Below are 16,250 nucleotides of genomic sequence, written 5' to 3' on the forward strand. Positions count from 1 at the left end.
TATGACTCGGCCGGGATCTGAACTCCCAACCTACCGATCTCAGGGCAGACACTCTAACCACTAAGCCACTGAGTAGAAATGCACTTTATAGTATTTGCCGTAATGTAGGTGATGATTATTAGCTTCAGGGAGACACATAATTAGCTGTTGACCACAAACTAAATACATTGTCAGCCGGAGGGGATCGATGTTTGTGATCGGCATTAAAAGGCATTAAATCAGCAATGGCAATGACATTCTTTTCCACTAAACTTGATAGTCAATCAGTCGGCATGTCCCTAGTCAACATTGTCCATTGCGCATTTAATTACCAAATATTTTTGTTTTAATTCAACAACGAAACGTTCATGCTGATTAAACTCATGCTTCACTTTATGTTGATGGTATAAAATGTTTTTTTGGTTTTTTTAAATAAAGATAGTACAGTTACAATTGTGTTTACACTAACTGACGGGTCAGAGCTTTAGAAGCCATTTTTGAAAATGTATAACATCTTGTTGTAAGAATTACAACTGATAAATGATAATGGTGGATTATTGGGAAATCTGGTATTCTGAGGTGTTGAAAAAGAATAACAATGTAGAGTGAACCGAACAAAACCATTGTAAGATCTGAACCGTGGCATTTTTTAACCGTTCCACCCACATTGTGAAGTGAATCTAATCTTTTTGAATGCAATTACTAAAGCATATTAACTTTTCCACAAGTTGAATTGTTTGCATTGTGCTTCATGAGCATGCACTAAAATATTTTCTGCACATCCCAAATGATGTAAGTGAATATAAGCACTAACAGAATGCGTTTGAGTGTGTAGATTAGTGAGACAGTACCAAAACTCATATTCTCCTCCTTCATTGGCCTCTGTTCACTGCTGTTTGAAACTCTTCCCTGTGCGGCTCCCAGAATAGTCATCATGTCCACGAGGTTGAACTTCCCTTCCTCCTTGGCCTCCTCCGCCAACTCCATCGCGGCCTCTTCGCGTTCTTCGATCTCTTCTTGGGTCAGCATGGCGTTCAGTCCTTCTACTGCGGTTGTTTTACCAATCTGTGGGGGTGCCAGGGAGCACAAGGCCCTCACCTTTCCGTAGGACTTCAGGTGTGCGACATTGGCCCGCAGGAAAAGCAGGAGCACGTTGAGATCATTCAGGGGGCATCCCAGCCTGCGTTGGTTAACCACATCCAGAGCTGGAAGGACCTCGTACACTGAGATGAAGGTGGTGTCCCAGACAAAGAGCCGAATGAGACTGAAGACCACTATTGGGGCCAACAGGACGTAAATGGCGCCGTTGGCCACACTGATCACCTGAAAAACCAGCTGGCCAATCATTTTACACTGAACCAGCTCAGGAACCCAGTTCTGATCCCGCAGCATGCCGCTACGCACAAAGCAGCTGAACTCATCCTGGAGGAAGGCAGAAAGGTGGAAGTAGGCCAGATAAAGACAGGCCGCCGTCATGAAGGTTAGCAGGAGGAATCCTCGCAAAAAGAGCATGCTAACGAGGAAGTAGGAGTTTTGCTTGCATTTCATGTATCTTTCCAGTAGGGGGTATTCAAAGTATCTCTTTCTCTTGGCTCTGAAATCAAACAGGAAGACACGGGGATTAGCACTGGGGTTGTTAAAGTTAAAGTAACAATGATTGTTACACACACACTAGGTGTGGTGAAATTATTCTCTGCAATTAACCCATCACCCTTGTTCACCCCCTGGGAGGTGAGGGGAACAGTGGGCAGCAGCGGTGGCCGCTCCCGGGAAACATTTTTTGGTGATTTAACCCCCAATTCTAACCTTTGATGCTAAGTGCCAAGCAGGGACAGTTAGTACAATCTTTGGTATGACTCGGCCTGGGTTTGAATTCACAACCTACCGATCTCAGACACGCTAACCACTTGGCCACTGAGTGGTTTATGTGTGCTTTTGGTCACGATTCTTACATGGAGAAAACTACATTCTATATTTAACATCCAGATTAGACCTACTCACCATATTGAGCACAGAATACTTCCTTTCCTCAACTCATTACACTGGTGCTTTGTTTCGTACTGCGTAAGCATTTGGTTACAGCACACAATTATGTTTAGTATCAAAATAACAAACAATCTTTTTAATGTGGCAACAACTGCACTTGCACGGAATCCGTTTGCGCTCATGTAGAATCATTTTACATGGTTCTCTGTGTCCCTACGCGTGGTGCGTTCCTCACTTTTGGCACTTCGAGGCGGGCATTAAATACAGTCCCCTCCTTTCTGATTGGTTACTTGTAACGCCTGCCGTCTCCTGCTTAGATCTAGTCCAAGGCAACTGTCGAACTGTGTGTGCCTTCTGTACTACTACAACCGATTAGGTTCAAGATTTCTTTATTAGTACCCAAAATTAAAACACTAATAATAATGATAATGGATAAGATTTATATAACGGTTTTCCATCAACTAGACCAAGGGTGTCGGATCAGGCCCACGAACAGGTTTTATCTGACCCGCGGGATGAGTTTGCTAAGTATAAAAATGAACCTGAAATTTTTGAATGAAAGAAACTGCTGCTCTAATGCTGTCCACTGGATGTCGCAATAGCAATTCTTTGTATCGTTGTAGATGATACTACATACAGTAGCACTGGATGAAAGATGAAATTGTCTGTCAGAAGCCCAGAAACTCACTGACCTTTTATACACACACATTAATTACAAACAGACAGGTCACAGGTGAGGATTGGAACCTTAATTAGCCATTCAAACCTATTTGTGTCAACTTTTGTGCATGTTATCAGCTCAAAATCACTGGGGTATGTAAATTCTTGATCAGGGTCATTTCGGTACTTTCTTTTGGGGTACAATTAAGATGTGGATGTAAAATCTTTGTAAATATCTCATTTCACAACCTACCGGTATATATCTGCGACTTATAGTTTGGCGCAGCTAATTTATGGAAAAGTCGTTTTTGAGTGGGTGCGGCTGACATTTCGGTGCAGCTTACAGCTTGTAAAATACAGTATATCCAATCTATTATTATTATTATTAGTATTACCAATAAATGTTAATATGAAGACAAGAAAAATTAATGACCTGGCCCAATCAATTGATATATATTTTATCATTGTATGTATATGGTTTGATTTCCCCCATGGTACTCATTGAGTTTGACTCGTGCCGCTCGATAAACAAAGACTTAAGCTGGTGAATGCTAACCAGAACCCATAGTCTATATACCTTTTTAGTCGGTAAAGTTTTCTGTTTGGGAGACTTTGTAATTTTCAGTTAAAATTGTCACTACTGTATTTCCAATTGTGTCTGTGTATTTTGGGACGTAAGTTTCTTTGTATCCATGAAACAAAGCCAACAGGTGATCATTTCTTACCTCTGCAGCTCTGCCTGAAACGTCAGCGGGTTTTTGGTATTCTGTCGCATATCCAGGATGTTCTGAGCCAGGCGAATCGATCGGTTGTACGACTTGTCGAGTTCATCAATTATGAAGAGCATGTCCGAGCCGAGCGAAGGCACGACCAGCTGGCGCCAGATGAGAGCCGGCAGGTACATTAACACTGCCATCGCTAGAAGTGAGTACGGAAACATCTGGAGAAGAGCGATGGAGAAAAGATGGTTATCAGCCGAGTGAAACAACCTTGATTAAAAACAAAGGATCCACTTACTTTGTGGACCCAGAGTGAGCGCTCCTCAAAGTTGCCATCGTTATCAAACTCGTGATGCATAAGCGAGTCCCAGCAGTACGTATCCACGTAGCTGGCCTGCTTGATTGTGAAATTGCTCGGAGGGAAGCAGCTGATCTGGGGACCTGCGGAATAAGCAACATCATCAGTAACATTCATTTGCTAACGTTAGGGAATTTCAGACTCATTTTTGATCTTACTTCAATAATTTGCCTTCAGGCAACCCTGAGGCGTTTGATACACGGTAGCCCACCCAGCCCAAAACTGATGCATTTTGTGTTCTCATTTTCAACAAAGTAAACCACCGGCAACAAACGCACAAAAGGAAAAAAAAAGGGTTTTCGTGTGGAACGTGACCGAAACAAATCAGTGTGATTATAGTTTGACTGCATGGTTCTATTATGGGTTACATTATTCTGGAAAATTTGACAATCACAATTTTCTTGCTTAGAATGATGATTTGCATTCTCTAGGGCAATTTGATTTAAACCAGGGGTGTCAAAACTAATTTTAGCTCAGGGGCAGCATGGCGAATCATCTATTCCCACGTGGGCCGGACAGGTAAAATCATGGCATAATAACTTAAAAATACAACTACGACAACTTCAGATTGTTTTCTCTGTTTTACTGCGGCCCATAATAGAACAAGCACATTCTGAAAACACTGACAAAACATTTGAAGTTAGTTGAAAATGCTATTAAAAACACCACAAAGAACATAATGAAATTAGACCTATTCTCAGTGTGTATACAGAGCAATTACACTTTAAGTGACGTAACGAGGACTGTGGTGTGGTTTGTTTTCCCGGAATGCAGAGGAACTGGACCGGTCGTGGCGTGAAAGTAAAGACATATTCAATATTTTACTCAAAAGGATACCCAACAAAAGGCACTCACAGCGGAGGCAAAAAAACTTGACTAAGGAAACAAAAAACAACCAGGAGGCGAGCGTGCCTAACGCACATAAAAGCAAAGGCAAAACTGAGGACATGAAACATGAACTAAAAAACTCACTAAACTGCTGCTTGAAACAAAACTTACACATGGGCAGAAACTATGGACATGAAACAAAACTTGCTTGGCAGAGCATGAGGGAATGGCATGAACAGCAAAATCAGAGTATTGAGTATAGTCATAACCGGAGTGTTGAGTATGACGCCAGGCCGACTGCCTGGCAACTACAAGCTTAAATGATACAGACATGATTAGTGACGGGTGCGTGAGTCCGAACACATGACAGGTGAAACTAATGGTTGTCATGGTGACAAAACAAGAGTGCACAGAGTCCAAAAACCAACAGATCATTACCAAACAAAACATGATCACAAAGACATTAAGTCACAGCCCATCTAGGATTATACAAAAAACAAAACATTTTTTGTATCAAATAACCTAATTTGTCATTTACACTGCTCACTTTCTTTAAATTTGCACAGAAGACAATAATCTTCACAGAACTATATAAACCTGCAGTGTCCCATCCAGCATTTTTAGTGTGGTGACCAATTGTTTATTCTACTCCTGTTTGTTTTACATTGGGGTGAGGGGGAAGAGTCAGCCCCGCTCTACCGTGTACCTTTTGTTTGGTATACTTACTCGCCCCGGTATAAACTCTTTGCTTGCCTAACAGAATTTCTAGTGCGACATCCAGTGGACACTTTTAGAAAAACAGTTTCGTCAATTTAAAAATGCAACACAATTTTTCACTGACTCATATTGTTTGACATTACTTTTTTTAAACAAATCACACAATTTTTTTTATATTAATGTTATCATTATAATTGGACTCATCTTTGTCTTGTTCTGCTTTAAAGACATTTCCAATGCGTTTTCTGCCGTTGTTCACAGGAGGTCCGAGCAGGAAATGAATAGAAAGAATAAAAAATAACCAATTTAAGTTAAAAAAAAAATGTGGCGCACCGTCTCACTCTACAGTACATCCATGCATATAATAAAAACTTGGGGGGTTCAATCCAGTATATAAGATATTGACCCGATAGGAGCAAAATAAAAGTATCGGTTGATATCAGCTTCCTCCGTTAAGTGCCCAATGTTGTTGGTATTTTCTTGTATTTTTAAGTCTTTGGCAAAAGGTAAAACAAGGTGGGCTATAGACTACTAGACGTTTGCAGCTACACAACAGCCAAGCACACAATAGCACACAAGCTTGACATACGTAACAAGTGTCCTTAATTAAATACCACATGTATCAGCATGAACACGTATCAAATAATGGTAACACTTTAGTATGAGGAACATATTCACCATTAATTAGTTGCTTATTAAAGTAGCAAATACTTATTTTAGAGTTATTTGGACACCAGGGGAACATATAAGGGTTAGGGTTACTTATAAGCAATAATTCTGAGGTTATTGAGGAAAGACTCTTATTAATACGTACTTAATAATGACTAATTAAGAACCAATTTGTTACTAATTTGCATGTTAATAAGCAACTAATTAATGGTGAATATGTGTTCCCCAAACTAAAGGGTTACCCAAATAATTATAGTTACATATTACTTACAGATACAAAGTCTCCAAGGCAGAAGCGTATTAGAAAGTATTCAGTATTAAATGTGTCCGCATCACTAAAATTGGCGAAATGTGACTGAGATGCTGTCAATGAGAGGAAAAGGGGAACTCATGTTTACCATGCACTTTGCTAACACTCAACTCCACGGAACCATGCCCGCACTCTATACACGGCAGCCCTGCACCATGCACCATTCTGGGGCTATTTCTCTGCTTGCCTCCAGTACACAAGGCCACCACAAACTACCAAACTAACTCCAAAATACAGAGCCTTACATTCCCCAAATGGTCTCTACATGTCAGCTGATATGTTTATTTGGCAAATATGATGACTACTTTATTTGTTTTTAGTACAGATGCTTTAAAACTGGCAGGTTAAAAACAATGGGGGAAAAATGTAGGTTATTAATGGAGATTGGATGTGGTTTGTTGTCTTTTTTTGCCATATCGCCCAGCCCTAGTATGTGATCATCAGCTTGGAGAAAACACAAATAAAGAAACAACACCTCACAAAAATTGTAAAACAACAATATTTCCTCCATATAAACACTGACATTCAAAGTCAATCAATCAATCAATCAATGTTTACTTATATAGCCCTAAATCACTAGTGTCTCAAAGGGCTGCACAAACCACTACGACATCCTCGGTAGGCCCACATAAGGGCAAGGAAAACTCACACCCAGTGGGACATCGGTGACAATAATGACCTAGTGGGACGTCGGTGACAATGATGACTATGAGAACATTGGAGAGGAGGAAAGCAATGGATGTCGAGCGGGTCTAACATAATACTGTGAAAGTTCAATCCATAATGGATCCAACACAGTCGCGAGAGTCCAGTCCAAAGCGGATCCAACACAGCAGCGAGAGTCCCGTTCACAGCGGAGCCAGCAGGACACCATCCCAAGCGGAGGCGGATCAGCAGCGCAGAGATGTCCCCAGCCGATACACAGGCGAGCAGTACATGGCCACCGGATCGGACCGGACTCCCTCCACAAAGGAGAGTGGGACATAGAAGAAAAAGAAAAGAAACGGCAGATCAACTGGTCTAAAAAGGGAGTCTATTTAAAGGCTAGAGTATACAAATGAGTTTTAAGGTGAGACTTAAATTCTTCTACTGAGGTGGCATCTCGAACTGTTACCGGGAGGGCATTCCAGAGTACTGGAGCCCGAAATGAAAACGCTCTATAGCCCGCAGACTTTTTTTGGGCTTTGGGAATCACTAATAAGCCGGAGTCATTTGAACGCAGATTTCTTGCCGGGACATATGGTACAATACAATCGGCAAGATAGGATGGAGCTAGACCGTGTAGTATTTTATACGTAAGTAGTAAAACCTTAAAGTCACATCTTAAGTGCACAGGAAGCCAGTGCAGGTGAGCCAGTACAGGCGTAATGTGATCAAACTTTCTTGTTCTTGTCAAAAGTCTAGCAGCCGCATTTTGTACCAACTGTAATCTTTTAATGCTAGACATGGGGAGACCCGAAAATAATACGTTACAGTAATCGAGACGAGACGTAACAAACGCATGGATAATGATCTCAGCGTCTTTAGTGGACAGAATGGAGCGAATTTTAGCGATATAACGGAGATGAAAGAAGGCCGTTTTAGTAACGCTTTTAATGTGTGCCTCAAAGGAGAGAGTTGGGTCGAAGATAATACCCAGATTCTTTAGCGTGTCGCCTTGTTTAATTGTTTGGTTGTCAAATGTTAGAGTTGTATTATTAAATAGAGTCCGGTGTCTAGCAGGACCGATAATCAGCATTTCCGTTTTTTTGGCGTTGAGTTGCAAAAAGTTAGCGGACATCCATTGTTTAATTTCATTAAGACACGCCTCCAGCTGACTACAATCCGGCATGTTGGTCAGTTTTAGGGGCATGTAGAGTTGGGTGTCATCAGCATAACAGTGAAAGCTAACACCGTATTTGCGTATGATGTCACCTAGCGGCAGCATGTAGATGCTGAAGAGTGCAGGGCCATGGACCGAACCCTGGGGAACTCCACACGTTACCTTTACGTAGTCCTAGGTCACATTGTTAAGCAATCCAGTAATTCACAGGCCAATATTAATCCACTCAAAAAAGTGGAATATTGAAGTAACATAATAATCCATGAAGTTGCTAAGAAGCAAGATGGCATTCGGTGAGAGGTCTACAGTCACCGTCTGACATCACTCCATTGCGCTCTACCAATTCTTTAATCATTTGTGGCCTTAAGAAAATTAAGACAAGATAGGGAGAGACAAGGAAGCACAAGCAGGACAGATAAGGGTGAGGGAAGGGAAGTGTCCGCCTTTGTTGGGAGTCTTGCATAAAGAATTATAAAATTCAGTCCCAAATAATAATAGCAAACATGTCATGTTTTTTATTTTATACATTTTTGCCCAGTATTTGAAATGACAATATTAAAATTAAACATAAAAAAAAAACCTTAGGAAAAATCATTCCATTCACAGTAACACAACAAATTATACAAAAAGACAGAAAACATTGACCTCAAAGGTTGAAAAAGTGCCCAATATACTCTAAGGGTAAAATAAATGCAGGCTATTGTTCTGACTATTCTTGTTGCAAGCACTTTTGGCTGCATGATTGTAATTTACCTCCCGTGTGAAGCTGAATCCTTACCCCACAGTAAACTTCTGTGAAATAGTTGTGTTTTTATGCCGTTAAAATGGTTGTTTGTTTCACTTGAGTTTTTGTTATTAAATATTATTTTAGAGGTGAATACAAACAAGTGCTGAAAATCAAACAATATAACATAGGTGTTGTGGAGAGACTGAGCCGACGAGCCGACAGCGAGCTAGGAAATATGGCAGTCCTACCCAAGATGGATGCCAGGAGGCGGAGCATGCAGCAGAGAGGAGAGGCAGGGCGCACTCGGAGCGATGCTGCAGCCAGCCCAGTCAGGTGCGTAAACTACACAACTGTTCTCAATCCCATCATCATTTGCTGCAGCATAAAAGGGGCGAAGGAGGAACACTCGGGGCGGAAGTAGTAGGAGACAACCAGTCGAGCGATCAGACGAGCGATCAGACGAGCGAGAACCACGGAGAGCCACGGAGCGACCGAGACCAGCACAGGAAAGACGCGGCGACTGAAAAGGAGCCCGGCGCAAGCAGCGGAGGTGGAGCTGAAAGAGCGACCGACCCACTGCGACCGACTTATTGAAAAACAAAGAGTCAAACCTGTGCGAAGCGATGTCGTTCCTGTTTGGTCCACGCAACCCACACGATGGCGGCAGGAAGCCGTTTACAGGTGTTTTTTGGGATGGATAGTAACATTAAAGTTATTGCTTGCAAAAACGTTAAAGTTAAAGTTAAAGTACCAATGATTGTCACACACACACTAGGTGTGGTGAAATGTGTCCTCTGCATTTGACCCATCCCCTTGATCACCCCCTGGGAAAGGAGGGGAGCACTTGTGAATGGGTTGTACTTGTATAGCGCTTTTCTACCTTCAAGGTAATCAAAGCGCTTTGACACTGCTTTCACATTTACCCATTCACACACACATTCACACACTGATGGAGGGAGCTGCCATGCAAGGCGCTAACCAGGAGCAAGGGTGAAGTGTCTTGCTCAGGACACAACGGACGTGATGAGGTTAGTACTAGGTGGGGATTGAACCAGGGACCCTTGGGGTTGCGCACGGCCACTCTCCCACTGCGCCACGCCGTCCCTGTTATTTATGGTGATTTAACCCCCAATTCCAACCCTTGATGATGAGTGCCAAGCAGGGAGGCAATGGGTCCCATTTTTATAGTCTTTGGTATGACTCGGCCGGGGTTTGAACTCACAACCTACCGATCTCAGGGCGGACACTCTTACCACTAGGCCACTGAATATAGTTCTTGATTTATTAAAAAATGTCTTGCCTATGCACCTGACCATGTCATTTTATGATTAACACATCCTGAGGGGCAGGCACATTTTCAGATGGAAAGGATGATAATTTCATAGCACGCATGCTTCTACTGTGCACATCTGCAGTGGGTGTAGGATTGGGATGAATATGAATATGTTTCATCATCATTACATGAATCATTTAAATATTTAAAACCAATCTAAATGTATTTGTAGAACACTTAAAAGGTAACCACGGTGGACCAAAGTGCTGCCTAAAGACATCACAAATAAAAAACACAGGAACTCAGCAAAGCAAAGAGATGCATCTAAAAAAACACCTAAAATAAAAGTGAGACATAAAACAAAATAATAGCCAACATAAACCAAGATAAAAACAGTTACAATTGAATCGATAAAAACTAAGATAAAAGCAAAGAATACTACATACAGTAAGTAACCAATAACATCAGCAATTTAAAGTGTCAAATGCCAAAGAAGAGATTTAATAATCAAAGGGGAAATCATTCCATTGTTTTGGAACCCCAACAGTGAAGGCTGGGTCTCCTCTGAGCTTAATTCGGGCCCGAGCAGTCGAGCAAGCTCCACAGGGGCCCTATTGAAATTGCTGTGTTTGTTGTTCTATACGTTTAAACACTTTTTTGAGGCCCTTGTAGGGGAACTGCTCTTTTTGGGGAATGATCCCTATCGTTTACAACCATTATGAAAGACATGACGACGGATGTATTTTTTTTTAATGCATTCTAAATCAGGCTGACCATGTTGTGAAACCCTAAAAAGAGGACACATTTATGGTGCCAAGACGGGCCAATGATACCCAGACTTGCTTTATAAATAATATATTTATTTAAACAAACCATTTTTTTCTCCTCAGTTGACAGCAGTGTTGGCGCTAGGAATTTTCTAAATGGGGTCCCATGGACCCTTTAAGTCATAAAAATGGGGTCCCACAGTAAAATTTTGGGGTCCCACTTTTTCGCAAGCGTTTTGAAAACAAATGATAAACGTATGCATTGTCCTGTTATATCTCACCTTCTATATTGTGTTTTGGAAAAAGGTTGTTATAAATGTTCCTAATTCATAAAAAATAAAAAAAATTAAACAAATTTGTATGCGACTTGTCCAGGGTGTATGCCGCGTTCCGGCCGATTGTAGCTGAGATAGGCATTAGCGCCCCCCCCGTAACCCCAAAGGGAATAAGCGGTAGGAAATGGATGGATGTAAATGTATTCAGTTATAAACATTCATTCACTTTCTTCTTTCCTTCATGGATCTAAAAATTTACCGCTTCTGGTAGTTTTTTCTATGTTTTTATTTAATAAGTTGTAGGTGTATCTATTTCAGTATAAAAGTGTAAAAAGTGTTTTGCTTGGGTCATGAAATGATGATAATGGTGTGCCAGGGCATACATACATTTTATATTTAACACTTAAATCTCTGCAGTCTACATCAACTTTACATCTATTCCTCATTACAAAATGTTTTAGTTTTTTTTAATGTTGTTTTATTATGTATATATTTATACCATGAATTGATTAACGTGTACCCCGACTTAAACAAGTTGAAAAACTTATTCGGGTGTTACCATCAACCCCAAAAGGGACAAGTACTAGAAAATAAATCAATAAATCAATCCACTCCTTTGCTCTCTCGGTCTCTGCCCCTCCCTCAGAATGCTGCTGCATGGGCACACCTTCACAATTTGTTTTGTTTTTAATCCCTTCTTAACCCTGAATGTACATTGGAAATACATACACACCTAATTCAAAATGCCGGACATTTGAGGCATTTAAGAAACCCCGCCCGGACAGCCCCGCAAAAGAGGACATGTCCAGGGAAAAGAGGACGTATGGTCAGTCTATTCTAAATAGTAAATAAATGCGATCAGAAGTTTGCTTGCAATGGAGTCTATTGGAGTCGCTCTATTCTGCCAATAAATCCTTTAAAAAACATCCAAACACCTCCATTAAGGTTGTATATACATTATTAAGTATATATTAATCAATCAATCAATGTATTTTATTTCGGCAATCTTCACATAAAACAAAGAACAACAACATGAAAAGAGAAAAAAAACAAAAAAAAAACACTCATTTGAGCAATGATTGAGCCGAAAGGGTGTAGGTTGAAGCAACGCTTATATAAACCTACCCCATCACAACAAGAACAAGGTTCACAATATATAAAATCTAAAACATGCTTCACTTATATTACATATATAAGCAACATATATGTAGCACACGTCTCATATACACAGTTTAACATTTAAATCAAACATATACATTTGTACACTTATATACATACATATATATATATATATATATATATATATATATATATATATATATATATATATATATATATATATATATATATATATATATATATATATATATATATATATATATATATATATATGTATATATATATACATATATATATATGGACATATATATATGTAAGATAGTACCAGGCACATTTATAGGTTTTGGCCAACATACAAAAACATACAATTTTAATAACTCGGCTCCGCGAACTCAGATCTGTATCCTAATTGGTAGAAATGATGATGATGACACCCTGGAGTGCCCGATGGATCAGTAAATGTTAATACCTACTCGTAGTGGGCGGAGCCTAGCTGTGAAAACTGCCCCACGCCATCACCTATGTGACTGTCATGACTGCACTTGACATATTCAGAGAGTGATACTAAAACTGCAAACATTTCCTGCTTGTGGCAGGATGTGGCCATGGCACGGTGATATTTGTGTATCATTCTTGTGACTTCCCTGCATTTCTTTTTTTTCCAGGTTGACTGTTTCTGAACTCCGCATATTACACAAAATGTTAATGACTTGGTTCCAGAAGTTCAGATCTTGATCATAATTGGTCCAAATGATCATGAAGACACCCTGAGGTGTCCTATGGGTCGCTACATCGAGACTGACGGCGAATGCCACTCCACGCCATCTCCAACTTCAAACTAGTGTTACATCACTACAGAGGATCATACACAGATCTAAACCTAATGGTAGGTGATAAATTGTGAATACATATGGACGACACGGGTTGTGGGCGTGGCATGGCGCCAAACTTTGATGTGATGCTTCACAACAAAACACAAAATGCTAAAAGCTCAACTTTACAAGTTCAGATCTTGATCCTAATTGCTACAAATGATGATGTCAGCTTGAAGTGGCCTATGGGTCAGTACTAGACTGACCATACGTCCTCTTTTCCCCGGACATGTCCTCTTTTGCGGGACCGTTCGGGGTGTCTTAAATGCCTCGAATGTCTGGCGTTTTGTGTCAAGGTTGCGTGTATTTTCAATCTACGTACAGAGCTAAGAGGAGTTAAAACAAAACAAATTGTGAAGGTGTGCGCACGCAGCAACAGTCATAAGGGATGAGCAGAGAGCGAGAGAGCGAGGTAGTAAATTGATTGTCAGTCAAGGCATACTTCATCAACAGCCATACAGGTCACACTGAGGGTGGCCGTATAAACAACTTTAACACTGATACAAATATGCGCCACACTGTGAACCCACACCAAACAAAAATGACATTCACATTTCGGGAGAACATCCGCACCCTAACACAACATAAACACAACAGAACAAATACCCAGAACCCCCTGCAACACTAACTCTTCCGGGATGCTACAATATACACCTCCTGCTACTCCTACTCCCCACCTCCACCTAAACCCAATTACGTCGCAGCAAATGTGTTCCACTTTGCAGAATATTTTTGGTGGAAGATTTGCATATTTTGTGTGTTTGCCATAAAAAAAAAATTGTTTTGTGTCATGTTTTGTGGTCACGTTCTGTTTGGTTTTGGACTCATTGAGCACTCTTGTTTGTTTTGTCACCATGACTACCAATTAGTTTTCACCTGTCATGTCACGCACCTGGTTTGTTTGGACTCACGCACCTGTCAATATTCACAGCACTATTTACGCTTGTAGTTGCCAGGCAGTCAGCCTGGCGACATCACCCTCTACACACCCTTGATACCCGATTGATTGCTCACTTCTTTCCATAGATTCATGCTTTTCACTTCACAGTAAGGGTTTTCGTTTTTGTTGTCCATAGTTTTGCCATTGTGCAAGTTTTTGTATTCAGAGCCAACTTTTGAACCTCTGCTGAGAGCGCCTTTAATTTGCTCCTTTTTGTGAGTTAATAATAAAAGATGTCATTAACTTCACGCCATGTCCGGTCCAGTCGATTTGCACCACGGGTAAACAAACCACACCAAAGTCCAAGTCATGACAGTTTTGTTTGACAAAAAAGGCAGAAAAAAGACAAACAAAGAAACAACATAATAAAAACTAAAACATTTAGAAATAACGAATAGATGTGAAGTTGATGTTGACTCCATAGAGTTAAACGTTAATTATAATATGTATGTATACCCTGGCACACCATTATCATCATTCCATGACCCAAGCAAAACTCTCTTTACACTTTTATACTGAAACAAATACACCTACAACTTATTAAATAAAAACAGAAAAAAATACCAGCAGCGGTAAAGTTCAGATCCATGAAGGAAAAAAGAAAGTGAATGAATGTTTATAACTGAATACATTTACATATGAATACAACTTTGTCTTCTTTTTATATAATTTATTTTAATGAATTAAGTAACGTTTATGACAACCTTTTTCCAAAACACATTATAAAATGTGAGATATAACAGGACATGATCATTGATTTTTAAAACGCTTACAAAAAAATGGGACCCCAAAAATTCACTGTTGGACCCCATTTTTATGACTTGATGGGGTCCATGGGACCCCATTTTGAAAATTCCTAGCACCAACACTGTTGTCAACAGTGGACAAAATATGCTTTATTTAAATAAATGTATTATTTATAAAGCAAGTTCAAGTATCATTGGGAAATTTTCACCTAGTCCCCCGCCTTGGCACCATACTTGCCAACCCTCCTGGATTTTCCGGGAGACTCCCGAAATTCAGCGCCTCTCCCGAAAACCTCCCGGGACAAATTTTCTCCCGAAAATCTTCCGAAATTCAGGCGGAGCTGGAGGCCACGCCCCCCTAGCTCCATGAGGACCTGAGTGACGTGTCTGAGAGTGTGTCTGCCCAATGACGTTATAACAGTAGAATGATCGAGGGCGAGTTCTTGGTTTCTTATGTGGGTTTATTTTTAGGCAGTTTCATTAACGTGCTCCCAGCGCAGTAACAACAGACAACAACAACAGTCATGTTTACGTCTAACAGTCAACTGTAAGGCAGTTCGTCTGCCGTAAACAGCATGTGACACTCTTCAACAGGACAATACTGCCATCTACTGTACATGCACCACAACACCTCCAGGCAACTTCAATCCTTTATTCCTCCTCCATTCACATCCCACCTCTCCGGATTGTAAATAACCTAATGTAAATAATCGAATGTATTTCTAATGTATATACTTGTTCTTATGCTATGTGAACTCACTATGTTCTCTGCTGGCTGTACGTATCCTACTAAGTAAGACCTACACTGTTTCAATGTCCATTTCTCTGTTTATGCAATTGTTGATGACTGAAGTACTGATATCAACCAAAGCTCCTCATCCCACCCCCCGGATTGTAAATAATGTAAATAATTCAATGTATATACTATGATGATTAACCTGTGTGATGACTGTATTATGCTGATAGTATATATTTGTACCATGAATTGATTAACGTGGACCCCGACTTAAACAAGTTGAAAAACTTATTCTGGTGTTACCATTTAGTGGTCAATTGTACGGAATATGTACTGTACTGTGCAATCTACTAATAAAAGTTTCAAACAATCAATCATGCATTTGTGACAATAACATTTACTTTAGAAAGTGCAGTGCACAACTGCGCACACAACAGCTGTAAATATACTACTCCCCTCTTAACCAATCGGGCGGAAGGCGGTGTACACCCTGGAGAAGTTGTGGTCATAATTTCCGTCTACATTTTCCGATCTTCCTGAAATCTTTGATGGTGTGTCGGGGTGCTGGGTGGAACTTTACTGCATGACTTCTGCAACGCCATTCTTGCCCCCTTGTGGTGGAAAAATACAACATTCATTACCTCCTTACACATCCTTACACTTCCTTAAACTTTGTGGTGGTGGGTCAGGCCACAACATGAACATTAATCCAGTCGAGAGGTGACAAATGTGTAGATAACTGTTTTA

The 16,250-nt window shown here is 40.4% G+C and overlaps 1 protein-coding gene across 1 annotated transcript in view; it reads right to left on the reverse strand.

The window, feature by feature from the left end:
* pknox2 (pbx/knotted 1 homeobox 2) overlaps positions 1-16,250 on the reverse strand; it is a 354,581-nt gene that overhangs the window by 9,691 nt on the left and 328,640 nt on the right. Inside the window, exons 15-17 of the mRNA XM_061896425.1 lie at positions 3,643-3,785; positions 3,351-3,565; positions 831-1,573 (exon numbers count right to left, since the gene is read on the reverse strand). Of these exons, the coding sequence (XP_061752409.1) occupies positions 831-1,573; positions 3,351-3,565; positions 3,643-3,785 (1,101 nt within the window). The remainder of the gene's footprint in view (positions 1-830; positions 1,574-3,350; positions 3,566-3,642; positions 3,786-16,250) is intronic.

Source organism: Nerophis ophidion, linkage group LG04, assembly GCF_033978795.1.
Source record: "Nerophis ophidion isolate RoL-2023_Sa linkage group LG04, RoL_Noph_v1.0, whole genome shotgun sequence".
In the NCBI taxonomy this organism is placed as follows: domain Eukaryota; kingdom Metazoa; phylum Chordata; class Actinopteri; order Syngnathiformes; family Syngnathidae; genus Nerophis; species Nerophis ophidion.